Here is a 10,789-nt window from a genome sequence, read left to right on the forward strand (position 1 = left end):
GGCAGCATGCATGTGCGTTTATGCTGTGAATGATGAAAGTCACAAAGGGCTGTCCCCTCACACACCTGAGGATCCTGGCCCAGAGAGGCACAGAGACTTCCTAGACATCTCACAGCAAGGCAGCCACAGAGCTGGCTTAGAACTAGGGCTTCAGAGTAGGCCTGGATGCTACCTAGTGCCACATGTGCCCTGGGAGTTATGTTTATCCCTGGAGCTTGGAGGCAGGTACTCTGGGGCCTGAGTGTTTTGCCTGCCTCAGGTGCTTCTGTAAGCCCTGCTCTAAGGGCTAAGGCTGCCACACCATAGGGCTCTAGGGCAAGTTCTCCTTATATGCCTGTGAAATTAAAACTTACACCTTCATTGAGTGACCGCCCTCAGCTGCATATTTTGTGCTGTAAAAACTTTGAGTACCCTGCACGCACAGATCCACGCCACATACCTGACTCCCTGACCACTTAGTGAATGCTGGCTCGTTGTGTGGCAGCCAAGTCCCCAGCCTCAGGCCCTTATGGAGCCCAGCCTTACAGAGATATCACGGGGCTGGCTGGGCAGTGCTCAGTGCTCCTGGACGACAGGGGCTGTGACTGGAGATGAGATTAAGGCCGGGCTACAGAGACTCTTTTGTTCCTTGGTGCCCTGCTCATGCACCTTGGGTGCTTACCTTGAAGTCCTCTGGGCCTTGCATGTCTGTCCTGTTCTCTCCAAAGCCTTACATTCTTTGTCCCAGGGCATTTACCTGTCCAGGCTCTGAACTCCTCAGCTCATCCTCCCACCTGTGAGCAGCTGTCACAGGCCTTGTGTCAGCTCTAGCTTTGCTTTTTCCTGCTACCACACACACTCACACATGGGACTGAGTATTCTAAAGAAGCTTGGCCTCCTTACAGTCTCATGCTTGTCTCTGAGCCCCTGGCCTTTCTGTGGGCCTTGCTGGTTTGTCAGTGGAGAAGGGATTGAGGTAGAATGAAGCACTCCACAGCGGGGTGAAGGCTGCTGCTCTCCTACATATGTGTTTATGGTGCCAGGTCCCTGAGGAGGGCTGCAAGGCTCAGAGCAAGTATAACTTGTCCTCCAAAATTGGGACAAGGACCTGGCCTAAATTGTTTACTGCTGCCACAGTAGACAAGGTATCCACTAAGAATGTGTTGAACCAGTGAGTTGGGAGCATAGTAGGGAAGGGTGTGTGGACTATGCTGGGCTCAGACCAAGGCAAGCACCAACCGCCACCCCAACTTGCTTTGGCAGTGACATCCTGTACCCTAAGGACTCGTCCAGTCCTCATAGCGGCGTGCCTGCTGAGGTGCTCTGTAGGGGCCGAGATTTTGTTGTAAGTACCTTGGGCTTTCTGAGCTCTTGGGGTGCACAGGAGGGTGGGGGTAGCACAGGTTTCTGAGGACGATGGCCGCATTACAGTGAGGCAAGTGTGTGAGGAGGCCTCGATGTAGGGCTCTGGACTCTGCCTTCCCCCTCCTCCTCCTGTGGAATCTCTGGCTCCCTTCTGGACCAGCAGCATGGTTCACTTGGCTAGGTGATTTTTTGAAGAATTTTGCCTATGTTATTGATTTGTGTAGATCGAAGTTTTGGCATAAATCAGCTGTCATGAGTATTTGGGTAGTGTGACACTGCTGGGACATCAGCCCCAAGTGGCACTGAGTGTGGTCGGGACTGACGGTCCCACCTTCCCCATTCCCGCCTGCTCCATCTGCATCCCCAGCCTCAAATCCATGCTGCTGGGATCAGCACTGCCTTCCTAGACCTCACCACTGTGCTTCAAGTTTGCTGAAATGTGTCCACTTGTTGCTGCCCTCTGGATCTTCGACATGCTCACATGTAGCCTTTGTCACAGGGAGCTCTTACGTGCTTGAGGAGTACCCATGTTTCCTTTTCCTGACTGGGTACTACCAGCTCTTTTAGACAGTGGCCAAGGACCTGAGCAGGGTGTTATTAGTTCTAGGGATCAGAGTGTCTTTAGCCTCAGCTGGCCCTGCCTGCTCCTCATTTCCCTAGTTGTGCAAACGCTGTCACACAGTGGCCTGGGTCACTAAATGCGTGTCTCAGACATCCATGCACATCTCCAGGCACCTCCATGATGTGAGGCCTGGAGGGAGCAGAGGCAGCATGGGGCTGCAGGGTACTGTGAGCTTCTAGCAAGTGCAACAGATGTTAGCAGCCACTCTTCTGGGGTGCTGCCAGTGCCAAGAGCCTGAGGGCCCCAGCTGCAGGGTTATCTCCCTGAAGCCTCAGGGCCATGCTGGGGGTACAGTGGGGAACCAGTGGGCCAAACCCTCTGCCCTGGGGAGTGTATGTTCTGGGGGGTGGGTTGGCCTGGCTATTGAAAATGATATGAACAAAGCACCTAGCAGAAAGCAGAGACTCAGTGGAAGTGAGTGCCCAAGACATATGGTGAGGAGCAGGGCCAGGAGCTCATCCCAGGTCTGTCTGATGCCCAAGTGTGAAGCCACCCTTTGTGCCCTCACTGAGACCCCAAGATCAGTCTTAGGAGAAGCCGTGGAACGTGCTGCTTTTTTTCCCTCAGATGTGGAAGTTCACGAAGAGTCGCTGGGTGGTAAGGAAAGAGGTGGCAACAGTGACCAAAGTAAGTGGTGTTTCTGGTGACCTGAGCCCCAGGGCCTGCTGCTGGAGGGGAACAAGAGCTGGCTGAGCCTCTCCTTCCCCCTGTTGCTCCCCATTAGCTCTGTGCCGAGGACGTGAAGGACTTTCTGGAGCACATGGCCCTTGTGAGGATCAACAAAGGCTGGGAGTTCATACTGCCTTACGACGGGGAGTTCATCAAGAAGCACCCAGATGTGGTCCAGAGGCAGCACTTGCTGTGGATGGGCATTCAGGCTAAGTATGAACCGGGGGTCCCTTGTGCCCTGCTTCTAGGGCCAGGTGCTCCATCTGAGCAAGATGCTCTGCCAAGGAGGCATATTGGGGCCTGTGTGCACCTCTTCCCTCTACCAAGCACACATTGCTGGCTGACCCCAAATCCAGTAGGGACCCTGGTGTCAGAGCTGACATGTTCTAGGAGGTTGGAGAGCAAGCTTGGGCCCCAAGGAGAGTAAGTGGACTCGAACTGATAAAGGGAGGAGGCTGGACTTTACTACCCATTGTGGCCTGGGTGCTCCGAGTGGACAAGGAGTCTGTAAGGGAGAGGGACCTGGCCAGGCTCCGAGCCTATGCCGCTTCAGTGACCAGAATGCCTGGGGCTTGCAGGCTTGCAGGCTTGCCTCTGTTGTGAGGCAGGTGGTAGGAGACATTGCTGAGAGTTAAAAAGGTTTATTCTTTTCAGATTAGAAAAGGTGTATAATCTTGTAAAGGAGACATTGCCAAAGAAGCCGGATGGACAATCAGGTATGTGGAACTGTGAGCTGGGCAGGCCTGCAGCATGGACGCTCATGCTCCAGAATGGGGCTACCCTTGTAGAGTGGGTCAGAGCCTGGGCCTAGAGAAAGAAAAATATGGATCTCAGTGTTCACACACACACACACACACACACACACACACACACACACACACCCCCCGCACATTAAGGATTGAACCTGAGGCCTCACATGTTCGGCAAGCACTCTTATCACTGAGCTACTGAGCTACAGCTTTGTTTGTTTGTTTGTTTTTCGTGTGTGTGTGTGTGTGTGTGTGTGTGTGTGTTTTGTTTTGTTTTTTTTTTCAAGAAAAGATCTCACTAAGTTGCCCAGGCTGGCTGCAGACTTACGGTCCTCCTGCTGCAGCTCCCAAGAAGCTGTGATTATAGGCAACCGCTACCACACCCAGCTTTCTAGTCACCCTTCCAGTTCCCTTTCTGCCCCACAGCCTCAGCACCTGAGGTCTGCGCACTTCATTGCTGCATCTGATTCTGAGATTTAACTTGTTCTGTTGGGTCAGCGGGTGGCAGGATGAGAGGAGCTGCTAACCTAACTCAGCAGTGACCTATTCCTGTGTGATTTGACTGTGAGAACTTGATTTCCTAGTCATTTCTTCCCTCATTATTGGGATAGCTGAGTTCTCCCTGAGAAGGTAAAGGTGAAAGCACTTGGCCCTTTACTGCTGTCCCCAGTCAGCTTCTGTCTTCAAGTCTTTGCCTGCCTGGGTTCCGTGCTTTCCTGTGTAATGCTGTCTCTCCCACAGGGCCTGCAGGGCTAGTATCAGGGGACCAGCGGATAGAAGCAGCCAAGACCAAGGCTCAGCAGAACCACACCTTCCTGGAGCGGGAGCTGCAGCGGCGGAAGGAACAGCTCCAGGCATCCACAGTCCTGCCCAGTGTGCACATCAAAGAGGAGCCCCTGAGTGAGGAGGGAGAGGAGGAGGATGAGCAGGAAGCAGAGGAGGAGGAGGAACCCATGGACACTGCACCCAGTGGTAGTCTCAACAGGCTGACCAATGGGCTGCCTGCCGGGCAGGCAGGAGGTGGGGACAGCTTCAATGGGCACCCACCCCCAGGGTGTGCCAGCACCCCTGTGGCTCGGGAACTGAGGGCCTTTGTGGAGGCCACCTTTCAGAGCCAGTTTGTGCTCACACTGAGTGAACTGAAGCGCCTCTTCAACCAACACGTGGCCAGCCTGCCCCGTGGCCACGTGCTCTTTAGTGGCATCTCGGACCACATGCTACAGGACACGGTGCTGGCCGCTGGCTGCAAGCAGATACTCGTGCCTGTAAGTACAGCCTGTGCCTGCGAGGACAGGCAGACAATACAGGGCCACCCAGAGCCCTTGGGGAGGGCAGCACCTTTTCTGGCTGCAAAGCACCATGGGGAGAAGTCTGCCCAAATTCTGTCTGCTCTGAGGAAATCACTTATTTAGAGGTTGCATGGGAATGTGGAAATCAGGGGACAACCTTGGTGTGATTGTTGCTTTCCTGTGGTGGCCATTTGTGACTGTGGGCAAGTCAGCCTCAGAAGGGCTGTGTGTCCTTTGGAGGCCCTGACCAGCTGCCTGCTCTGCAACAGGCCTCAGGTAACAGGTACTATCCTGCAGCCAACCACACAGGAAGTGGCAGAGATGGAATCTGTACCTCAGTAGAGTGGCTCCATTTTTTCCTTCAGCTGAGAAAAGGGAGCATCTCCCTCACACTGGCTCAGAAGCTAGCTGACCACATAGGCCATGTGGCCCCTCCACATTTCTGTCTCCAACCCCGAGGGTGACAGAGCACACCACTTCTACTCTAGCTTTTGTATCAGTGGGACAAATGGAGATTCAGTGTGTGTCAAGATTGGTGACAGAGGGCCAGGGATTTAGCTCAGTGTGTGAGCGCCTACCTGGCAAGTGAGAGGTAATGAGTTCAATCCCCAGTACCCCCCTCACCTCCCCACCCTACTCCACCCCTGGCAAAAAAGATTGGTGACATAGTGGAGGTTGAAGACACACTAGCTGCAGCCTAAGAGAGGCAGCGTGGTTGTTCTGCACTCCCAGTCCTAGCAGCAAGTGAGGCAGGGTGGGGTTGTGACTTTATTCTTAAAAAGGAGGCATGGGCTTGTCCATTACCAAGGGGGTAACCGCCCTACCCCAGGCCATGTTTGGAGGCTGAGGCCTGTATCTGTGTGCCTGAGGAACAGAAACTGGGACAGGAGGCCCTGTGGATCTCATGCTAGCTGGCTGCCTCAGGGGGTCTGGCCCTACTGGCAAAGAACCTTCTTAGTTCCATTTGATCATCTGATGATCAAAGAGATACCATATCAAGCTTTATACAGAGTGATAATTAGTGTTACTTGTGTAGTGAAACCAAGGGTCCCCTTTCTCTGTCCCTCTCTGCACATATTAGACCGATGCCACTCTTTTCATGGGCTCCCTGCCAACCCTGCTGTGCAAGTAGTGTGGATGTTCTGGGAGTTGGACAAGGCCCCTAAGCCACACTTAATGTGATCCTTCCGGGAACTAAATGAAAGGAAGCCCTGGGATATCCCTATAGAGTGATGGGGAATGGGACACCCCATGGGATGCATCTGAAGGTTAGCACCTTAGGGCAGGAAGACTCCAGATGCTAAAGCAGAGTTGAGCTAAGGCGACACTGATGTCAAAACTGGAAGAACCCAGTTTTCCTTATCCCAAGCACCTGCAGGCTTCCTGTGCATGTAACCACCTCTTGCAGAAGTCCCGTCAGGATCCCACAGCCAGAGAGTGGCAGGATCTGGGATTGGAACACAGTTTTCCAGAACTGTGCTGGTGCAGGCAGCAGGGGTGAGGTGGGTAGGGAACTGTGGCCGTGTGGCAGATGATCAACTCATACCTGCTTGTTGGTCAGTTTCCCCGACAGACTGCTGCTTCCCCTAATGAGCAGAAGGTATTTGCCCTCTGGGAGTCTGGAGACATGAGTGATCAGGTAAGGTGACCTTCGCTGCGGTCTGTGTTAAAGGGGTAGGGGATAGAGACTGGGGATTTAGCTCAGCAGCATAAGCGCCTGCCTTGCAAGCAGGCAGTCTCGAGTTGCATCCCTGGTACTAATAAAAAAAAAAAAGGGAGGGGGTAGAAGGAGTCCTTAAAAGTTAACACTTTTGAGAGCTGTGTACAGGAAAACAGTCATGCACTATTCAGGTTTTCCAGCCTCTCCCGCACTCCCCTTGACCACTCTCTGCTTGTCTGCATGCCATAAAGATCACCTGGGCAGGACAGTAGTTTGAGCCTGAACTTGTGGATCCCTCACCGTAGAGATTGGGAACTGACTGCGTCAGAATTACTTTTGAAAAAGCAGATTCCCTGCATGTACCTTGGATACTCAGTTCCTTTCAGTTATGGGGTAGAATTCTAGGTATTTGAAGTTTCTACACAGCTTCCTGGGGGACTGTGGCATCTAGATGAGCTTAGAAACCAGAGAGAGAGCACATTTTTCAGCAGCCTCTGGCAGCAGGAATTTTATCTGGTTTCTGGCCCTGAATTTTTAGGTTAGAGAAATTGGTCATTTTGTCTCTAGTCACACGTGGTAGAGAGGGTCCCAGATGTCCAGTGGACTGAAATGGGAATTACACCAGTGGTGCCCTCTGTATAGTGCAGAGCCAAGGGTTTGAGGTTCAAAGCTTTTAAGCCATGAACTGCCTGAACTATAAAGATTAAGGTTTGAGTGCTACTAAAGTACCAATCAACGTGAGAAAGGGAGAGTTCTCTCCCCCTTTTACTTACAGAGGGAGCTGATGGGCAAACTGGGAATAGGAGTGGGTAGCTGGGTGTCACCTGGCCTGTAAGGTGGGAATTATGCCGCTCAACTTCAAATGAGCCTTGCTTTTGGTCAGAACAAGTGGCCTTTGGCTTTTCTACCCCTGAAACACTGATAATTTAAAGAAACTAGTAGGTGCATTAAAAAAAAAAGCTAGCCATGGTAGCATATGCTAAGTGGTCAAAACTCAGGAGGATTGCAGGTTTGGGTTGTACTTGAGCAATTTTTAAGAGCTGGGATGTAGCTCAGTGTTAGTGTTCTTGAGTCTTCCCCTACCCCGTCATCAAATAAAACTAAATCTTTATCAGGATATGGATTCCAGCCCTACCCAGCCTCATTCCCCAGATGTGACCACTTAGCGCCATTCTAATGTACAGACATGTCTGTGCTGCTGTTGGAGGTACAGCTGGCAGCTGTTGATCGGCTTCCTGCGGTGGTGGTTAGTTCTCCACTGTGTTGGGAGAATGTATAAAGCTATAGAGTAGCTTAAGACTACTTTGAAGTTCAGTCGGTCATTATTGTCTATAGCATGATTGTTCATAATAGGACCAAAGGTCAGTAGTGTATTGTGTGACTGCATTTCTTTACCACTTCCTGTTTTCACTTGCATGATGCTCTGGACACATGCCAGCAGTGACACCTTTCTTGAGTGTGATACCCTAGAAGTTTCTGTCAATACCTCCTGCTTTTCCTTACCTTGGTTTCTAGAATCTTGGCTTCCTCCTTGCTTTATTTTAGCTTCTCAGGGGTCAGAGGAGTTGCCTGCATTCTTTCAAATTTTCAAATGTTTTTCGTTTGCCCTCAAATATTATCATTTGGGACTAGAATTTTAAAGGACAAGTCATTTTCTCTCTGAATAAAAGGTATCTTTCCCTTTTACAGTTGTCAAAATTCGGTGATGTTCTTTTTGGTCTTTTAAATTTGACCCTATCCTTTCCTTTATCAAAAGCTAAAGTGTTTTACATTATTCTGTATATTGGCAAATTCATGCCTACCCTGAGTTTACTATCTTAAACAGTTGGATTGTTCTTAGAAAATCCTATGAGTTGATACTTCCCTTATCTTTTTCTGCTTCTTTAGATTTATGTTGGATGCTGAACACACTAGTTTAGTCTTTTCTCATTTAACAGTTTTTATGTCTGTGATGATTTCAACACCTTTGTAATTATCTTGGGGCATAATGGATTTGCTGTCCTGTTTTATGGATGTGATACATTTGTTAAGACTTATAGTCAGTTTTGACACGTTCATTCTTATCCAAGTTTCCAGGCAGTTCAAACTGTGGCTTTTTCCCTGCTACATTAGTTAACACCCTTGTCAAGCAAAAGTATGTCTAAGTTCCTGATCCCAAGTCCCTTCACCAGCTCTTTTATGAACATATACCTTGGCTGGGATCTGGAGAGAAGATAAATTAACCAGATTTGCTTATCTTTAACAGAGGTACTAGGCAAGGATTTTAACAGAATGCAATGTGGGGTTAGGTGTCTCTTACTTGGGAGTGTTTCAATTTTGGGGTACTATTTCCCATAATAACATATTTTTACTACTAAAGCATCGACAGGTTTTGTTTGAAATTTTTTCCAAAAATTACCGAGTACGCCGTAACATGATCCAGTCCCGTTTGACTCAAGAGTGTGGAGAAGATCTAAGCAAACAGGAGGTGGATAAAGTGCTAAAGGTGTGTCCATTTTGTGCACAGCCATACTCAAAGGCTGTGTGGCTCAGTTCTGAGTGTTGGCATATATAAAAGAGGGTGAGAACAAAAGAGGATGCCCAATGGAAGGAAAGCTTCCAGTTTTTCTGCCCAATATGTACATGTTGAATAAAGCAAACCTCCTTAGGACCCTCCCCAGCCACTCTGACGGTCAACATCTAGCAGTGATTGGCATTGGTTGGGGGCCAGGATGTTTTGCTGGGTCACCTTCCTCATCCTCTAATCTTGAAGGCTGAGATTAGAACCCTGGCTACACTCATGTGAAAGTTCAGTATATTACCTGGATTACCTGGAATGCTTTTCTGAATTGTGGTACAAATATACTTGTAGGAACATTGTAATTCCCTATATTTGGGGCTACTTAAACCTTCAAGGTTGTGTGTACAAGTGATATGCATCTTTGTTTTGGCCAACTTAGTAGTTTTATGTTTTGTAAATATCCCCAAGGAAAGGGTGGCCAAAGGACCAAACCACTGGGGAAGAGAATAGGAACTTACACAGCTGTAATTAGGTAGTTCCTGATTATTTATATTCTATCCACTAATCATAGGTTCAGTTTTAAAATTCTGGACAGAAGGCAGTAGCTACCTTTCCTGCTGAAACCTGCCTGCAACAAGTTTTTCTCTGTTTCCAGGACTGCTGTGTAAGCTATGGTGGAATGTGGTACCTTAAAGGGACAGTACGGTCTTGACGACACTGGCAAACCACTAACAGTAAACCCAAAGCCAAGGCGAGGATGGCACAGCCAGAAGTCCGAGTCTTGACTTGCTTGAGAAGACACAGAGCAAGAGGAACTGCACAGCTCAGGGCCTGTGGCACTGCATGGTCCAGGAGACAGAGGGGATCCTACACAGCTGGTGGCACTGCCAGCTTATGTGAGATCTCTCCTAGAGAGACCGGCCGGACCTTCTTCGCAGTACAATTGGAAATTCCTGGTGTATTTTGCTTATTAATTGGTTTCATTCTCATAATAAAGAGTACACTGATGTGGGAAGGATGATGAAAATCATGGTTTAATATTTTCCTTTTTAAACAATGCCAACAAAGTCAAAGTTTATGTTTACAAGATGAAGAAAACCTCAAGGTTTTTAATATTTAAAATGCCTAAAAGCCAATATTTAGTCTTAGATCATCTGTTTGCTAAGACTTCTGCCAATTTCATTAAACCAAATTGAATTGTTTTACAGTCGGTCTCTGTGGCCACTTTACAACAACCTACTTTATGTAGCAGTCCCAACTGTTTACATGAACCGTGGCAAAAAAATTAGAATCAAATCCATCTGCTCTTGATTTGCATAAAGATGTAAGCAAAACCAGGTAAGTATAGAACAATGTATAAATGAGGTTATCAAACTTTGATGTACAAAATTTATATTTTGTGTATTTTTAAAATAAATGCTAACACTAACCTGGCAACATGGTGCTGTTATGTTCAAGTGGTCATAGGCAGGCAACATAGCACTGTCGGCATTACGTGTACTAAAGCATTAAAATATAATTTTTAAAAGTTTTACTTTTTTTTTTGTACTGAGTCTTCAAAATCTGGCATTAAGTTTGACTAACTATCCTTTATGTGCTCAGCTGGCCAAAGTGAGCATCCTGGATTGCACAGCCTTTGCCAGTGGTAGAAAAAATATGAGCCGAGTTGGGTGAGATGTGAATTTTGCTTCATAAATAAAGTCTTTGCTATAGTCCATGCAGTACAGCCATGACTATCCAACAATCTAAATGGTCTGTGCTGTCACCCCCCCCCATCAGAAATATATTTTTGCCATAAATCACTAAGCCATTGATTGGGATGTATTTACCAAATAAATATTTGGTAACATAGTTATATATTATGGTCTTGGTTCTAATTGTTAACATGCATGGGCCTGAAATGAGTAAACAAGGACCAAAATTGATTGGGAGTACATCTTGGCCATTACATATCAG

At 48.3% G+C, this 10,789-nt stretch overlaps 1 protein-coding gene across 5 annotated transcripts in view; it reads left to right on the forward strand.

Annotated features, from left to right (window-relative positions):
• Nucleotides 1-10,270, forward strand: part of Polr3e (RNA polymerase III subunit E) — a 40,342-nt gene extending 30,072 nt beyond the window's left edge. For all 5 annotated transcript variants that reach the window (XM_063226648.1, XM_063226649.1, XM_063226650.1 and 2 more), the window contains 8 exons: nucleotides 1,243-1,324; nucleotides 2,534-2,593; nucleotides 2,691-2,848; nucleotides 3,290-3,351; nucleotides 4,126-4,649; nucleotides 6,235-6,312; nucleotides 8,693-8,818; nucleotides 9,489-10,270. In XM_063226648.1, coding sequence (XP_063082718.1) covers nucleotides 1,243-1,324; nucleotides 2,534-2,593; nucleotides 2,691-2,848; nucleotides 3,290-3,351; nucleotides 4,126-4,649; nucleotides 6,235-6,312; nucleotides 8,693-8,818; nucleotides 9,489-9,545 — 1,147 coding nt within the window. In that variant the 3' untranslated portion in view covers nucleotides 9,546-10,270. The remainder of the gene's footprint in view (nucleotides 1-1,242; nucleotides 1,325-2,533; nucleotides 2,594-2,690; nucleotides 2,849-3,289; nucleotides 3,352-4,125; nucleotides 4,650-6,234; nucleotides 6,313-8,692; nucleotides 8,819-9,488) is intronic.
• Nucleotides 10,271-10,789: the final 519 nt, after the last annotated feature.

Source organism: Cavia porcellus, unplaced genomic scaffold, assembly GCF_034190915.1.
Source record: "Cavia porcellus strain 051 isolate PalLab524CR breed Dunkin Hartley unplaced genomic scaffold, mCavPor4.1 scaffold_16, whole genome shotgun sequence".
In the NCBI taxonomy this organism is placed as follows: Eukaryota; Metazoa; Chordata; class Mammalia; order Rodentia; family Caviidae; genus Cavia; species Cavia porcellus.